Raw genomic sequence first — 18,808 nt, forward strand, 5'->3', positions numbered from 1 at the left:
TCCCCAGAGATTCCTTCAGGAATTTATTCATGATATTTATTTGGAATTTCGGTAATTTTTTTTTCTGAGATTCTATATGAAGTCTTTCAAGAAGATTCTCAGGAATTCCTCCATTAAATTTCTATAAAAAAAATTTCCAGAAATTCCGTCAAAACTTTTCAGAAACTTCTTAAAAAAATAGTGGAGAGATTTCTCCAAAAATCCTCACAAGAACGTCAAGAGAGATTCTTTGAGAATTTTACCTGAAATGGTTTTTGAAATTGTTCCTAGAAATTTCCCAGGAATTCTCCCAAAAATTTGCCCACAAGTTCCTCCAGATTTCTTATTTCCCTAAAATCCCTTATTAATTTCCCCAGACACTTGTTCAGTACTACTGTAGGAACTTCTCAAGGATTTCCATTAGGAATTCTTTCAGGAGTTTTACTAGGAATTCCTGCATGAATTTCCGTAAAAAAATGTTCTATTTATTTCCCCAGGATTTCAGTAGTAGTTTTTCCAGAAATTCCACTAGAAAATTTTGAAAGACTTTCTTGATAAATTTCCCCAAATTCCCCAAATTCTTTCGAAAGTTTCCACAGGAATCCACCCAAAAATTAAATCATGAATTGCCAACCCAATCCCAATTTTCCTCCAAGAATTTCTTCATATATTTTCCAAAAATTCTTTAGGAATTTTTTCCTGGAAATACTCCAGGTTTTTTTCCATGAATTTACCAAGATATTCCTTTAAGAATTTTTCAAAGCTTCATTCGGAAATTTCCATTAAAAATTACCGAACAAATTTCCCCAGGATTTCCTACAAAAACTTCTCCCGAAATCTTCAAGATTTTTACCAGAAATTTCACTAGGAAATATTTCAGAAATTCATTTAGGAATTATTTCACAAATTTCCTCATTCATTTCTCCAGGTAATTTTCCAGGAATTTCTCCAAGAATTTCCTTAGAGTTTCCTTCAAAAATGCCTCGATATTTCTCCACCAAGTTTACCAGGTTTTCCATTGGCAATTTAAAACGGATTTCTCGCAGGAATTCCTCCAAAAAGTTCTCCAGGAACTCCACTGAGAATTCATCGAGTATTTTCCCTAGTTATTTTTTCAAGAAATTCGAAAGGAATTCTTTCAGAATCATCTCAGCATTTTTTCCTTTTTTTTCAGGAATTTCTCCAGGTATTTTACAAGACATTTCTTTACCAATCCACGACAGACTCTTTCAAAAAATTCCCCAGGATTTTCATTAGCAAATATTGCATTTTTTTCAATAATTTCCCCAGAAAATTTCCTAAGGAATTTCTTACAGAAATTTTCCCAGGAATTTACACAAAATGCCTTCAGAAATTACTACAGCAATTTATCCAAGAATTCAACGGAAGGATTGCTTAACGACTCGATATTGCAGCTAGAGAAACGTTATGTTCAAATTGAATGAACAATCCAATGTAGAGCACTACCGTTCCGTACAAGAGAACAAAACTTCTATTCCTTGAAAATGGTAAAATATATTACTGAAACCGTCGGAAATTGAAGAAATATTGTTCTTGCTGCTCTGAAAGACTGCCAAGGCCGGAAAACATAACATCTCTTTATCCAAGATTTTTTCCAGAAAATTATTCTCAAGTAGCCTGAACTCCAAGCATTATTCCAGAGGGATAATGGGATTTTTCTCTAGGAATTCTTTCAGGGATTTTTTCATGATTCCCCTAGGAAATCCTCCAGGAATTCCTCCAGAAATTCCTCCAGGAATTATTCCAGGTATTCCTCCAGGATTTCATCCAGGCATTTCTCCAGGGACTGCTCCAGGAATGTCACCATGAATACGTCCAGAAATTACCCGAAGAATTTCTCCAGGAATCGATCCAGGAATTACTGCAGGAATTCCTTCGGAAATTGACCAGAAGTTCCTCCAGCCATTCCTCCTGAGGTTCCACCAGAAATTGCTTCAGAAATTCCTCCAGGCATTTCTCCACAAATATTCCAAAGGATTCACCAGGGGTTCTTCCAAGAATTTCTCCAGATTTTTTTTAAAGGATTCCTCCTGGAATTTCTCAAGATGTTTCTTCAGAAATTTCTCCAGGAATTCCTCCTAGAATTCCTCTAGGGTGTCCTCTAGGAATTCATTTAAGGTTCTTTTCAGTACTACTCCCAGGGCTTGTTGCAGGAATTCATCCTGAAATTTCTGCAGTAAGTCCTCCAGGAATTTCTCCTGCACGAATTCCTCCAGGAATTTATTTAGGATTATCTCCTTCGAATCATCTGGGGATTTCTCTAGAAATTTATCCAGAAAATTCTCCTGGCATTCGTCCAGGAGTTTCTCTAGGGATGCCTCTAAGAAATCCTCCAATCATTCGTTCAAAAATTCCTTCAAGGTTCAAGGATTTCTCCAAGAATTCTTCTAGCGGTTTCTTCAGGAATTCATTCCGGTCTATTTTTAGAAATTTCTCCAAAAATTTCTCTAGGGATTCCGTCGGGATCTTTTCCGGGGATTCCGCCAGGAATTTGTTCGGAAGTTTTTCCAGGATATCCGGCAGAGATTCCTCTAGGAATTGCTTCGCGGATTTTTCTTTCAGGAATTCCTCCAAGCATTTCTTCAAGAATTCTCTAGAAATTCCTTCAAGAATTCGTCCAAAAATTCCTGCAAGGATTCCTCCAGAAATCCTCCAGATTCCTCCCATATTTGCTCCATGATTCCACAAGGAATTCATCCAGGGATTCCTCCATGTATACGTTCAGAAATTCCTCCAGGGGTTCCTACAGGGTTAACTCCAGGCATACCTGCAGGAATTTCTCTAGGGATTTCTTCAGGAATTCCTTCAGAGATTGCTCCAGGAGCTCTTTCAGGGATTGCTTCAGAAATCCCTGTAGTGATTTCTTCAGAAATTCCTCTTTGGATCTTTTAAAAAAATATTCAGAGACTCGGTCAGATATTTCAAAATTCCGTTCAACATCTTTTCCAGGAAGATTTTTTCTAGAATTCCTTGAAGATTTTTTGAACAACTTGAAAGAAGAATTCCTCCAGCGATTTGTGTTTGAATACTTCAAAGCAATTTAAGGGCGATACAGAAGTCAGGCAAGTCTCCAAGAAACCATCCAGGAATTCTATCACAATTATCTCCAAGAAATTTCTAAAAAGTTCATCCACAGATTCAGCAATCAGATATACAGGAGTCCATCTATGAATTCCTTCAAGAATACTCCCTGCAGCTCCTGCAAATGAGTTTCAAAAATTCAAAAATTCTCATAAAGATCCTCGCGGGAATACGTCATTTGATTATGTTCATATGATAAGATTATGTTCTGAGATATATGCTGTATAGGAGTATTTACAACTGTCAAAGAAATTCCGGCAAGGATGTACTCAATACAATAATACAATACAACGATACAACTGAAGGTTCATGGTTTATCTTGGAGGAATCTTTGTAGAAATCTCTGGATGAATTTCTGGAGGATTTTCTTGCAGAATCACTGGAGAACTTTCAGGAAGAATCCCTGGAGGTATTCCAGGAGGAATCCCAGAAGGAATTCCTGGAGAAATCCCTGATGGAAACTCTAGAGGAATTCTTTGAGGTATGTCTAGGGGAGTACCTGAAGGAATCTCTGTAAAAAATCCTAGAGGAATCACTAGCGATATTTTCAGAGGAACTCCAGGACAAATCTCTGCAGGAATTCTTAGACGAGTTCCTGAAGGAATTCTCAGAGGAATCCTGGAACAATTTCTGAGGGAATTTCTGTAGGAATCCCTTGAAGATTTCCTGGAGGAATTCTAGAACAAAATCCAAGTATCAATTTCTGAAGAAATCCCAGGAGAAAGTATTGAAGAAATCGCTGGAGATCTTGTGAAAATCCTGAAGAGATCCTAAAATAGTGTGCGTAGAGGAACTCTTAGAGGAATCCCTGTAGCATTCCCTAGGAGCAATCTCAGAAGCAATGCCAAGAGAAATTTCTAAGGGAATCTTTGAGAAGTTCCTGGAGGAGTTTCTGAAGGAATTACAGGAGGAATCACAGAAGAGTTTTCATAGCGCATTCCTGGAGAATTTCTGTTGGAATCCCTTACTAGAAAATCTGAAAAAATCCGTGTCTGATGTAATTTATAGACGAATTATTGAAAGAACAACTAGATAGACTTCTGAAGGATTTATTGTACAAAATTTTTCAGCAGGCTTATGCTCCAGAACAGAGTTTAGTGGAATAGGATCAATCCTCCATTTAGCATGGATTCGATGAGACTACTTATGACTCATATTGTATCAATTTTCAAGTAAGTGAGTACACGGTAACGAGAGAGAATTCTCCGGAGTCCGGACCAAATGATATTAAACTCTTCGAAAACAGTGGTCGTAATAGAAGCGCAATGGTAGATGAAGGTATTTCAAAGGTCTACCAAATTGTTCCCAAAATTAGAAAATACCGTGCACCCAGAAACTTTGCATTATGGTGGAAACACCTACCTTGAGTATTTATGGCGGTTCCCTGAGTAGTGTTAGCGCCGACATTGTCGTACAGCGAGGTACTGGACGTGGCCGTGGCAATCTTCTCACTCCTGAGCGTTTCCGTTTCAGTGGCACGATTGGTTGCCCTGGGCAGCGTCGAAGATCCTACAATTAGAAAATGCTCAATCAGTGCCGTTGTTTGTTTGGACCGAGCCTTCGAATTCATACCTCTGTAGCGTGGATCCTGGGCCCGGATGCGAGCGTACTGCTCGGCCGTCATGCAGGTGCACTGGGGTTCGCGGGCCCGCGACGGACTCGCCGGGGTGCTGAGTGGTTTTCTTTTCGTCTTAACCTTACCCTTGCCGGGCGGGTCAAGTTTCAGTGAATAGCTTGAGGAGGCCTTTCGTGAAAATTTGAAAGAAGGCGACTGTAAAACGTCGCACTATTATTAGGGTAAATGAATGATGTCGCTGGAGGAGGAGGACACAGAGCGAGAGAGGCGCACGACGACGGTCGACAGACGAAAGACAGACGCGATTTCACACGTGTGCGGCATTCGCCTAGGGGATGGGGGGATGGTAACGGTAGGTATGTGAGGGTGGGATGGAATTGATGCTGAAGAGGGTGGAGTATGTGTGCGGGGGTTGTTCGATTTATGTCATGGAGTTTAGTTTGGCTATGCTTTGTTAGATCGAATAATAGTGCAACATTTTATAATCGTTTTGTTTATAATAATTTTGATAATTAGTAAGTGATTAGTATTTTTTGGGAAATAAAGGGTTAAGGGATAGACAGGTTTTTGATCACTATAAGGATTTTGTAGTTATCTCAGTGAAAAAAAAGTTGAATATTGGTTAGTATTTCAGTTCACAAAAAGTATGCTTCAGTATACTTACACAACATTCGCGGAACTGTTTGGCATCGATAGGAGAAGTAAAGTTGAGACCCCAGGTATCGCTGGTCATAGGATCCTTCCAGTAGACGAAGCATTCTGACGCTTGGCCGATTCGAGTTCCTGCGTGTAAAAAATAAATTCCATCATTACAATTCATTACAAACACATTCTTGTTCTGATGCCAGCACACATACCTGGTTGAATTAGTCGCACGTCGAGGATCTTGTCCACCTGGCTGTTGTAGGCGGTGATGTGAAAGATGCACTCGGGCGAGTCTTGGATGCAGGTGATGTTGACAGGAACTAGATCTTCGGACACTTGTTGCCACTTGACGGTGCCGGCGCCACTGGCCGAAACGTGAAATACTTCCGCCCACAACCTGAATATATTGGAATTAGTTAGAAGAGCCGCATATAAGTGCAAAAGAATTACATGAAGTTCGCGTGGGTTAAGTATCGTAACTTGTGATGACCCAAACTATTATAGTTACCATAAAATTATTATTCGTATAGAAGTGATCGTAAGAAGTGCAGCAAAACAGTAAGCTTTCAAGCATGCAAATGTTTTTTTTTTGAGAAATCAATTGGTAAATCTTTTGATTCACCTTCGCCGGGCATTTGGGTCATCATGATCCATAACTCATCGTCAAGCCTTTAATATTGTAAAAAAAATATTGTAAAGAAAAAACACTACTAGTAGCTTGAGGTCTGGTACAGAAGTGATGTTTATTTTCTGTTGTGGGCTTCGTGGTCGTGTGGTTAGCGGCGTCAGTCGTCTAGGCGTTTCGTAAGCCTCGGAGTGCGGGTTCGATTCCCGCTCCAGCGGGGAAAACTTTTCATCAAACGGAAAATTCTCCATTGGGCCACTGGGTGTTATGTGTGCTGTCCGTTGTCTTGTGTATGTAATGTTCAGTCTGTGCAGCCTCTAGCTGAAGACGGTGTAGTGTCTTTTTTGTCTTTTTTTCTAATGCGATCCTCAGAGGCTGTGCTGAGGATAATCTATCTCTTTAACCACAAATATCTCTTTTGTTTATTAAATAATCGTAATAAAACTTCTTTTGCAGAAACGAAACAGGGCCATTTAATTTATTTTTTCAAGTGAAACCAAAATAGCGCCACAAAAAAGTTACAAATAATGAATTGAGGTCATTATGACCCTCTTTCAATTCAAACTCTTATTTAATGAAGGTTTTTTAACCGATTCAAGTGACCAATGTCTTATTTGAAAGATTATTTCGTCAGGAATTCGTTGATATGCTATCCAGTGGTTCCGGGAACATTGCCTACCGTACCGGGTATCCGCAGATAACATTTTCAAGCTTATGTCATTATTTAAAGCCTCTCAAAGCCACCTTTTTATCTTGTTTCGCGCCTCTATCTCTTCTCTGTGTAGACTGTTGTAGAAGAAACCGTCCGTTCCAAAGAATGCGGATCGAAGAAAGGATCGAAAAGCAGAGCGCACGACGTCGGAGAGAGTAGGAGTTTGGGTCCACCCAGGAAGGAGGTAAAGCCCTGCTGGATTTGTGGCAGAGTGGATCATCGGATTCGGAGCTGTGACAAATTTCGGTACGCAGATGAAAGCTATTCATTAGGGCAGTTCAGACTTTAAACATGTTGAAAATTCAAAGCTCCCATATGTTCATTACAATCCTTGGTGCAAAACTAGAGTCCTGTCAAATTTTCAGCCATTTCGGTGGTGATTTAATGGTGGCCCAAAAGCAAAATAGGTTTATATGGGAATTACTATGGAGAATTTTCGAAAAAAGTTCTTCGCGCTGTAGAGCATAACCACATGGATGAAGTCATAGGGTCAAATCCAAATTGAATTCTTTAGATCTCAATGGTAAATATTGCCGAAGACCGGAACTTATTTCGATAATCGGGTAAAAAGATATTAAACAAATTCTCACTCGTAGGCGCATCTTTATACAAGATGTCCTGCAAGGTGTGCAAGGAGGTAACACGCATACTATGATTGCGTGTCAAGCGTGTCGATCGAGCTATGGTTCTCTGTTCAAGCATGCATGGATGAATATTGATTAATAACTTCTGTCTCGTGAGTCGAAACGAGTTGCTGTCTTCGGCAACATTCACCATTGAGATCTGAAGAATTCAATTTGGCTTTGACCCTATGACTTCATCCATGGGTTATTGCTCTACAGCGCGGAGAACCTTTTTCTAAAATTCTCCATAGTAATTCCCATATAAACCTATTTTGCTTTTGGGCCACCATTAAATCACCACCGAAATGGCTGAAAATTTGACAGGACTCTAGTTTTGCACCAAGGATTGTAATGAACATATGGGAGCTTTGAATTTTTAACATGTTTGAAGTCTGAACTGCCCTACTATTCATACTGTGCCTGAATGTGCACTAGGTTGTCCAAAATTGCACATGGTCGAAAAGCTTGGGGGCTCACCCTGCAAATGATAGCTAAGGGTGTTAGAAACAAACTTTTGTATGACGGCAACTTTCAGAAATGACGTTTAGAGGTCGCCCCGGCGAGATTTCTGTAAAATGGCCATTTTTCGTAATAAATTTCATACAAATATTTTTTACCGTACAAAAATTGGCAAAAAACACTATTTTTTACATTTTTCACAGCTTGATATGGATCCAAACTACTTGGGAAAATAATTTACGACATGTTTTGCAGGTAGCTTTTTGATACTAAATTTTTGAATTTACTAAAATTTGTCATTTTCTGATATACAGTGCCTTTTACCCATCATAAAAAGTATTTGAACCTAATGCTAATGAAATAGGAAATTTTATGAGGAAAAACTTTGCCGATGACAGCATTGTGTTTTTTTCTATACGTTTTAGAGTTATTCGCGATTTACTATTTGATGAAACTGGGATTTTAAGGTATTTAAAAAAGAATCACAAAAGAACTGCCCAAGAACACTTACAAAGTATAAAATCACCTATGCTCAACAAGTTTTTGTTTTGATTGTGTTTAGGAATTATGGTGGCATCATTTATTGAATTTTTGTTTCCGTTGACAAATCCATTTTCTTTGATACAGAAAGGTACCTACTAGCTAGACGTGTGCGCCGCCGCGCCGCGCCGCCGCCGCCACCACTTAAAATGACCCGGCGCGCCGCTGTTCATATTTTTCCACGCAGCTGAGCAAAATTTCCCACGCCGATGAAAAAACGACAATAGTTATTTATGCAACGAGTAGCAAAATGATGATTTTTACAGCACGAGTTGTACATTTATCCAACGAGGCTTTCCGAGTTGGATAAATATGACAAGTGCTGTAAAAATTGAGTTTTGCATCGAGTTACATACAACATTTTTTGCAATGACAAAAAAAAATACTCGTTAAAATAAGATCGATGCCTTCAACATCATCGTGCTTTGCGATGGTTGAATGGAACGGCCACGTGCTTCATCATGCTAGGCACGAAATTTGCATTAAGTAAGCCGTGCTATAACCGTCACAGTTTTGCCAGTTCGTACTGTGGAAACCAAGGAAAACTCAGGTTGTTGACCAAACAATTGCATTATGATTCATAATGCAACCGAAATGACTTGCATTATAAATCATAATGCAATTGTTTGGTATAATACTGAAAAGTAGGCCGTAGTAATACTGAAACGGCAAGTGTAAAATCAAATTTATAGTGCCGAATTGCAAAAAGATTTTTTTCTCGCCAATATCGGTTGCTTTAAAAATTATTTCAGGACTTCTTCTATATTTTTTTTCACGGAGTGTCTCCAGGAAATTCTCCAGAAGTTTTTCCATATTTTGTTTAGTGATTCCAGTAGACATTCTTTCAGCGATTTCTGCAAAAAATCATACAGAGATTTCTTCATGCGTTCATCCGGATACTATTTCATGTACTTCACCAGAAATACATCCTGAAATTAAGATTTGTTACTCGGCTTCTTAAAGAAATTAAGAAATACCTCAGTATCAATTCCTAGAAAGTTTTATATATATGCCTTTGAAAATTTCTAGAAACCTTTACAATTAAAGTATTTCTCCAAACATTCTTTCAGGATTTCTTTTAAAAATATGTAAATGAAGACCTTCTAGTTTTTTTTTCAGAATATCCTCCATGAAATTTGATAATAATTTTTTCTTGGATTTTTTTCTAAATATTTAAAAATAAACTATTGTAGGGGTTCAACCAATGGTTTCTGAGGGAGAGTTTCCAGACATACTTTCAGCAACACTTTTTCTAGAGTTATTTAAAGAAGTTACCTGAGATACTTTCACATAATTCTGCAGGGATTCGTTCAAGAATATCTCCAGGTATTTCTTCAGGAATTAGATAAACAATTTATTCAAAAAATCTTCAAATTCTTCTAAAATATCACTTCGGACTCCTTCAGTTATTTATGGATTTTTCATGAATGTCAGTAAGAGATTACCGTCAGTGTACCAGTAGCCGCTCGTGTTCCAATAGCTGCTCGCCGTCTTGAAAATAATGTTTATTGAAATAAATATGTGTGATTGTCTTCATCCGTGAATATTTCGGCACGTATATTTTGTTTATCCGTGGAAAAAAGATTGTATTTTTGCAGGGAACTTTGTTTTCTACACTTACAGAAGTATTTTATGAAACTACATAAATGATGTTGGTGTTATTCTTCGAGGGTTATCTGAAGAAATTTCTAAAGAAATGTTAAAAATTTACTGATGAGATTTCATTTTATTGAAGCTGTTTTATTCATAATTGTTGGAGGAGCTCCTGGAGAAGTCGAAGATTTCTTGAATAAATATCCTATTGAATTTTTGAAAGATGATTTGGAACAAACCCTGAAAGAACTCCTGGAGATACTTCTGGTTTCTTCAAAGAATTTCTTCTGAGATGAACCAGCCTTGGGCTAAAAATCTCATAAAGACATAAAAAAACTTACGCAATGCCTGAATGATATTAGTAGATGAAATTCCCTGATACGATTTTCCTAGAGGAACTTGTAAACTATTTTTAAATGAATCGCCAAAATAAAATTTTGGAAATATGATTTTCTTTTCAAGAAATCTCTGAAGCTATGCGTGGAAAACAGGAGAAGGCTGTGCAATAATTTCAAAAATAATTGCTTGACATATTCCTGTAGAAACGTCAAGAAATAAATTCTGAAGTGATTTCTAAAGGAACTCCTGAAAGAATCTCTGGAGAGATTTTGAAGAGTCATCGGAAAAAATCTAAAAAAAAAACTTTGGAGGAAGGTTTCTATCAGTGAAGAGAATTGCCAGACAAAAGAGACACAAAACATGCAACAAAGAAGGCGCGACGATTACTCTTTATTCCTACTGGTAACAGATAATGACATGATCTCGAATTTTTTTGTTGCAGACAAAACAGAAGCTGGATTTGTTGCATACTTTTAAACTCGTGAATAATCAATTACTACTAACCCAAAGTCGAAGCTGTTTGATGATAGATCTTCAACAGAGTTGCAGTGTTTACCGACTCGAAGTTACCGATCGAAAATCGCAATGCAAGGCTTAAAAATCTTTAAACTCGTGGTGTACGATGTTTATCCTATTATTTTCAAGTTGGGACAAACTTATGTCGCATTGGGTAGATTGTCGCAACAAATACAGGTTGCGACATTGTCATTATTGTTGCGTGATGGTTGAATTTTGATTCACTGGTTTCTATATATCTCTAGAGAAGTTTACGATTCCACCCGTGGAGGAATATCTGAGGATCTTCTAGGAAGCCCCTGGAGGAACTTACAGGAAAATCTATTGAGAATTTTCTGAAGAAATTCCTGAAGAAACGTCTGAAATAATTTCTTGAGTGATTCCTGAAAAGAACCCTAGAGGAATTCCACGGAGTCATGTCAGTCGATCCTGAGCGACCATTTCAAAAATATCTGAAACTTTGCACAGTTTTTCAATTTCATCTAAATCGCCATTTTTCGATATTAAACCTTCATATTCACTCACGACTAACTTTTCAAAAGGGTGTATGCGAAAATAGTTCAAAAATATTCTAAAAGCTGTACAGCAAAAACGGATTGTTCGATTGTTATGAATTTTTCAGCAAAGTTAGATAACTAAATGATGATTCCTGTAAAAAATTTCTTTTTTTACTTTAAAAAAATATGATCTTTGTCACAAAAACTCAAATATCTCAAAACCCTATCTTTTTACCAACGTCAATTTTTTAGGGGAAATGGCCCATTATATCAGCTATCTACCATAAAATTTTGGTGATGGTAAACTGATAAACAAAAAAGTTATGACATTTCAAACATTTCACAATTTTTACATTTAGTAACAAAAAAAAAATTTTTTTCTGTGTAAATTATTTCGAGAATTATATTTTGATGCTGATTTTATTGTAAAGGCTACCGCCTGAATTAAACAAGTTGTTTTCATGATATTTTTGTTTGATTATTCATAATTACTATAGTATCTATTTGAAACTTAGACGCGATCCAGTGTTGTGATCAAAAACATTGAGAGTGTCATACTTTTTATTGTACGTGATTGGTGAAACAATCCCTTGATAGTGTTGAAAAGCTGTTGATTATAAGAAAAATGGAATTAAAATTATTTTGAAGAGAAAAGCTGTATAATAAAAGTTTTATATACGCGTATACGTCTAGTTTATCTGCAAAAAAAATTACCTCTTAAAGAACAGACTTTATGATCGGAAGAATGTGAGTAACTTCAACAACAACAAATGCATGAGAGGTACATACCATAGACAAACAGACGAAACGCCTAGAACAATTTTCGTGAAAATCCATCGCCCAGTTCACACTAACACCACCTGGTGGAAATGTTTCACGAAACACTGCGTTGTGCAATATCGTCATCAGAAGGCGCAAGTGTGAAACGTGAAACGCACGATGGGCGCTCTTCTGGTTATGAAAGCCACAACCAAGATTCAAAATGATCGTTAAAGGCGTGGTCAATGAAAATTTCGTCAGTGTTACGTTTGTGTGTCTGTATACATACCATGACAATGCTCACGAAAAAGCAAAGAAATACAGGGGATACTCAAAATAACTGGGACAGGTAAAATTTTCACTTTTTAAAAAATGTTCAACTCGCTGTAACTTTTCGAAAAAGGCATCAAATATGCTGAAATTTTTACTGTAAGTTGATCAACTTGTTGTGTAGTCAAAATTTGGGAAAGATCGGACCATTCTACACAAAGTTATAAAGTTTCTAGAGAAAGGTATAATTATTCGATAGCCAACTTTGAGCTGTTATATCTCAGGATTCAATGAACCGAATGCAATGAAATTTTGATCATTTATGACTCATATAATGGACTTTGAAAAACAGTTTACTCAATTTTAAATTATTAATAAGAAAAAAAGTTATGGCGGTTAGAATAAAAGTATGTTTTTTTAGTAAATTTATCTATTTTTCATATGCATCCCATTACTTTTTCAATTTAATGCCGATTACTTTATTACTACCTTTCAAAACATATTCATATTGAAGTCAATCAGTGGGAATTTAAATGAACTATAATTATTCTCTCGAATTTTGAAACGATGATGAAGTTTTGGATAAATTGGTGGTATATTAGAAAAATAATCCAACCGTAATAATTTTCTTACGTGTAAAGAATTTTAAGTTTAGTCAAATGTTTTTATTAGCTCATTATATGAGTCATAAATGATCAAAATTTCATTGCATTCGGTTCATTGAATCCGGAGATATAACAGCTCAAAGTTGGCTATCGGTAAATTATACCTTTTTCTTGAACCTTTATAACTTCGTGTAGAATGTCTCCATCTTTTTCAAATTTTGGCCACTCATACACAACTAGTTGATGAACTTACAGTAAAAATTTGAGAATATTTGATGCATTTTTCGAAAAGTTACAGCGAGTTGAACATTTTTTGAAAAGTGAAAATTTTACCTATCCCAGTTATTTTGAGTATCCCCTGTACTTCGCTATGGATATTAAAAATTTATTAGTAATTTTTTTCTTCAGCCAAGCAAACAACACCAAACTAGTCAGTTAAAACTAATAAGTGATTTTGTTTATTATAATCTAACGAACAACATGAACAGTCGCTTTCTCAAAGGTCTTCAACTCAACGCTCTCTTGTAGACCGTTTGATAAAAAAAATGTTCAAAAGAGTTACGAAATCTCACCGAAAGCACCATAGATAAACTGAAAGAGACTGGTTATGCCCAAATGCCCACATTGAATACAAATTTACTTGCACGTCCTGCCGTCTAGACTTTGACAAACGAGCCATCTGTATATCATCGGTAAAGCAGGGCGCAGGAAGTTCTAAAACGACAACAACTGAGAAATTGCCAGAAGTGCTAAGTGCAGAGAGTCATGCCACCGCACCATCAGCGACATCTGTTTAAACAATTTAATCACGCCCCTTTTCAAAAATGTTTTGGAATATTCTTCAACATCTATACCCATTTCAATATTTTTAACGTTGCAAAACACGCTTTCAACATTCATCTTGAAGAAGAGGGAAAACACTTGTCCTCAAATGTAACAGCAAATTAATGAATAAGGTACACCGGGGCAAGTTGAAACGGGTGGGGCAAGATGAAACAGCGGGTTAACATGATGTTTTCTAATGATAATAAATAGTTTGATCGCCGTAACGCATAGTTTTTGATTCAAACAATCTTTTAACGAAGGATAAATTACCAAATTGTATTGAAATCTGTTTCAAAACTTCGTGTTTCATCTTGCCCCACCCATTTCAACTTGCCCCGGTGTACCTTAAACGACTAATGCGTGGAGGGCGTGATAAAATCGGAACATTACTGTACATATAATATACATAATACATAATAAAAACAGCTTGTTTTACTCACGCACGGCCATTAACAATAAACTCAGCATCAAACTGCGATTTCCGGCCGAAATAATTTACACTAAAAAAAAATATTACTAAATGTGATAATTGTGAAATGTTTCAATTGTCATAACTTTTTTGTTTATTAGTTCATCATCACCAAATTTTTAGAATGTTAATACAATGGACCGTTTTCCCTAAAAAATTACGTTGGTAAAAAGATAGGGTTTTGAAATATTTGAGTTTTTGTGACAAAAATGATATTTTTTAAGTTTAAAAAAGATTTTTTTTTCACAGTGTATATTTTCTTAGGAATCACTATTTAGTTATCTAACTTTGCTTAACAATAAAATCAGCATCAAACTGCGATTTCTGACCGAAATAATTTACACAGAAAAAAATATTTACCAAATGTGAAAATTGTGAAATGTTTGAAATGTTATTACTTTTTTGTTTATTAGTTTACCATCACCAAATTTTTATGGTAGATTGCTAATATAATGGACCGTCTTCGCTAAAAAAATTACGTTGGTAAAAAGATAGGGTTTTGAGATATTTGAGTTTTTGTGACAAAAATGATATTTTTTAATGTTAAAAAAGATTTTTTTTCACAGTGTATATTTTCTTAGGTATCACCATTTAATTATCTAACTTTGCTGAAAAATTCATAGCAATCGAACGAACCATTTTGGCTGTGCAGATTTTTGAATATTTTTGAACCATTTTCACATACACCCTTTTGAAAAGTTAGTCGTGATTCAAAATTAAAATTTGATATCGAAAAATGGCGATTTAGATGGAACTGAAAAACTGTGCAAAGTTTCAGTTCAATGGAAAATCATGAATTAAAAAATTTGCTTAATTTTGATGCTGTTGCTTGGAATCGCTCCTCAGAACTCAGAACTGGTCTTAATAGTATAAGGAAAGAATATCCTTAGAAGAGACGTGCGACGTTGTGAAGTTCTATCTAGAGGAATTCTTTACAAATTTCCTGGTAAACGTCCTCAAGGATTCTCTCTAAAATATATTGCATAATTCTTATGAGGATAGTTTTTATTGAAACCTCTGATTTTCATACGTTTAAAACTTCCACATAAAATAGATGAAAATTTTAGGAACAAGAAACAATCTATTCTGTATTGACAGTTTTTAATTTATAAAACAGCACTACATTTAAAAATAAAAATAAGAAACAAAAATTTGGTCACGCCGATTACGCCGCCGCCGCCGCCGCCGCTGCCCTAAATTACTATACACGCCGCCGCCGGTGAAAACTGCTTCGGTGCACACGTCTACTACTAGCGACAAACTTTATCATTAGGTACCATTTTGAGATGCCTCAGTAGGCCATGGCATTTTTAACGGTTATGTACTGACAATGGTTTATACGAGCATAATACACAATCAAACAAACGGCACATTTTGTATACCATTTAGAAGGTGATACATTCCGCAAAACATGCAGATTTGGTTTTTCAATTATTCAAATCGTTCAAAGACATAATAAAACTTTCTAGTAGTCCCTATCATTTTGATCAACATATAGGACGATAAAAATGACGTCACTTGTTTATGTCCAAAACTGTTGTTTAAAAATAATTGCCTACCTTGTCTTATTGTATGCCGTGTATGTGTTATGGTAATCAAATTGTTCTAACCTTGGATAACATTACGTTAACTCGCACTGGTTCATCTCATCCCACTCGGTGTATCTTATTCGCGGTGTTGATAAGATAGTTCAAGTCAGTAAATGTCAAAAAAGATGCTCTGTTTTTTAGAATGTTTTGAATTGGAATAAATATTGGTATTCTTACGTAAGATGTTCGTAATCGCGGTTTGAATTTTGTATGGATCAACGTATTCGCCTTTATTCACTTTGTCACTATATCCTGGGATGTTTCACTGGTCCAGGACTCATACGTCTTCGTGTCAAGCCTTCTCCTGTTTTTTTTTCGATATTGCTTCATGGATCTCTTTGGAAAAGCCCCGAGGAATTTCTGCCGGAAAGTCTTCAATGGATTTTCTTTGAAAGATCTTTAGAAGATCTTACCTGCATGGAATCCGATTTTTTTTTTCAAGAATTACCATCTAAATTTTCGTTAGGTTTGCCTCTACAAAATTTTCAAAAAAAACCTGTAGAAAAGCTTTCAATTCATTATTACTTCACAAAAAGAAGATTTCCTCTACAAATCCTCCATACATTTTTTCAGGAAACCGTTTGAGAATTCTTCAAGAAAATCGAAGGTTCCCTCAGAAATTGCTCCATGGATTCCTTTAGAAAATCTTCCACAGACTGCCTCAGAAAGTCGTATAAAGATTATTTCAGATTTTTTTGCTAGGATTCGTATAGACATTTCTCGGGAGATTTCTTCTATACGTATATATATAGAAATACGTTTTGTGGATGGGAAGGGATAGGGTATGGAAGATACCTATTTATCGAGATGCCAGCGACTCACCGACGACGCCCTCGTAAATAGATAGGAGATGGGATTTTGGTACGGGAATTGGCTGTAATTCATTATGGTTAAGTTATGCTACAAGGTTACTTTTAATGGCCCTATATAATGGCATTGGTTCCCTTATGTGGCTGCCAATTTCATCCCACTAAAAACACTGGTTGTTTCGTCTCCTATTTTTGTACTTTTGTTAGAAGTGAGCACGCATGAAAATAAAAAGAGCGGAATAAATCGGTGCCGTATATCGCTTGTTTTCGAAAACGATGGATTTGAAAGTGTGACATTACTTATGGCAATCATACTCTACAACTTATGCGTGGTAATGGTACTAAAAAATCTGTTCCACATCGGAACGAACTCACCAAATTATCGGGTTGCACATCATCGTCCAAAGCACACAAGATTTCTTTTCCTACAGGAACTGAAGTTATTCGACAAATACCACGAAACAATGGATTTCGGCATCAGCGAGATTGCAATCTGCTGGGAGGAAACTAAAACACTCGCGCCGACCAAGAGTTTTCACAAAACTAGCTCGAGGTAGAAAAGCGCGAACGATTTCGGCACCACCGGGGATGCAATCTGCCGTAAGGCAAATACTCGCGCCGACCGAGAATCTTCATGCAACTAGCTTGACGTATAGGAGTGCGAGCAATTTTGGTACCACCAGGGATGCAATCTGCCGGGAAGTAACACACTCGCGCTGTCCGAGAGTTTTCACAAAACTAGCTCGGCACTACCGGAAATGCAGTCTACCAGGAGGAAACTAACGCACTCGCGCCGGACGAGAATCTGCATGGAACTCACTAAGTTTCAATAGAAAAAAGTTTAACACTAATTAATTACAAACAATGCGAACGCGAAACTCTTATTTCCGAATCGAAATTTTACGGATGTAGAAAAAAACCGTGACAGGAAAATCGAAAACCGTCCACGCGCACGCGTAGCTTGCTACCCCAAGGATAAATGTACAACTCGTGCTGAAAAAATCATCATTTTGCATCTTGTTGCATAAATAACTATTTCGATACACTTCTTACGAGCTATACCAAATCATAAACCACACGCTCTTTCATGGTCGTTTGAGAAAAACACCCATCCACATCCACTGAACGAACCCGTACATACCTCAGGAGATGACCGTCCCGTCTACGTGATGCTTGCCACGGCGAATCCTCGTACCGATATGCCTTACGTATCAGCGGCGCACACGAACAGCTCAGTTTGTTACCCATTGCGCAACTTGGGCATCCAGCCTGTCCTCCTGAGGTTCCTTGCTGTCACCACATCACACTGGCATCGGCCCGGGATAGTGCTTGGCCTCGGTTCAGCGACTGCGATCGCTGGTTGTGCCGGTGGCTGTAGTGACGGCTGCTGCCACGCTGCAGATTGGATCAATGAGAAAACGAGAAGAAAAAAGGGAAACTGTTAGGCATGTTTTTGAGGTGGTTTTCTGGAGAAGTGTGACTTTTTGGGTGCATGGGATATTCGATTTTCCAAATATTTCATAGGTTTAACGTTTGATTTTAGCATTCTGGAAACCGAAGCAAACTCAATCAATATCATTAGCATTTCTCCACACCACCAGGCTGATAAAATCATCTGCACACAAAGACCGGATGCTCGCATCCTTCATTATAACCCCAAAGCATCATCAATCGCCACGTTTTCCACTTGACCTAAATGGCGCTGGCTGATATCTGTCCCGTTTGGTATATTTAATGAATCGCCTTGCACTTGCACCTACCGTGGCGGACGATGCATTTTCTGTCGCAGTATTACCGTTATCCTGCTTCCCGATTGGGAAGATATGTCAGAGTAACTGACAGAGTTAAGAAAAGAATTCGATAAACACTGGATTATAAGAATATCTGAGCTATATAAGTAAGTCACATATTTAACGTAACAAAAAAACTGCAAATCCAGGGCATATGTTTTGGTAAAACATTTCGCCGAGAAATAACAATAAATTCATGAAAATATGCTTGAAGCAATCATTATAGTTTCATTTAATTCATAAAAGCAGGCTTGTCCGCACTCAGCGCATGAAAATTCTGCTCTTTTGATTTACGTCCCCTAAACCATCGTATTTACTCAATCTTCCTATCTTATCTGATAGAAGGATGTTGAAATATCCTTAATGTCATTTCGAGCTGTCAAAAAACCGCACCGCAGTGCCGCACTGTGCGAGCAAAGAGAATTTCACCCGGGTGAATTCACCCCAGTGAATTTCTCTTTGCACGCTCAGTGCGGCACTGCGGTG

The 18,808-nt window shown here is 37.1% G+C and overlaps 2 protein-coding genes across 8 annotated transcripts in view; both read right to left on the bottom strand.

Moving 5' to 3' along the window:
- The window catches only part of LOC109404936 (protein still life, isoform SIF type 1), a 417,832-nt gene extending 400,024 nt beyond the window's left edge, over positions 1-17,808 (bottom strand). Inside the window, exons 1-5 of the mRNA XM_029879169.2 lie at positions 17,674-17,808; positions 5,515-5,699; positions 5,322-5,440; positions 4,654-4,852; positions 4,444-4,590 (exon numbers count right to left, since the gene is read on the bottom strand). Of these exons, the coding sequence (XP_029735029.2) occupies positions 4,444-4,590; positions 4,654-4,852; positions 5,322-5,440; positions 5,515-5,699; positions 17,674-17,780 (757 nt within the window). The 5' untranslated portion in view covers positions 17,781-17,808. The remainder of the gene's footprint in view (positions 1-4,443; positions 4,591-4,653; positions 4,853-5,321; positions 5,441-5,514; positions 5,700-17,673) is intronic.
- The window catches only part of LOC115253878 (uncharacterized), a 139,998-nt gene continuing 138,978 nt past the window's right edge, over positions 17,789-18,808 (bottom strand). For all 7 annotated transcript variants that reach the window (XM_029879174.2, XM_062853224.1, XM_029879175.2 and 4 more), the window contains one exon: positions 17,789-17,927. In XM_029879174.2, coding sequence (XP_029735034.1) covers positions 17,826-17,927 — 102 coding nt within the window. In that variant the 3' untranslated portion in view covers positions 17,789-17,825. The remainder of the gene's footprint in view (positions 17,928-18,808) is intronic.

This window comes from Aedes albopictus, chromosome 2 (assembly GCF_035046485.1).
Source record: "Aedes albopictus strain Foshan chromosome 2, AalbF5, whole genome shotgun sequence".
NCBI lineage: Eukaryota > Metazoa > Arthropoda > Insecta > Diptera > Culicidae > Aedes > Aedes albopictus.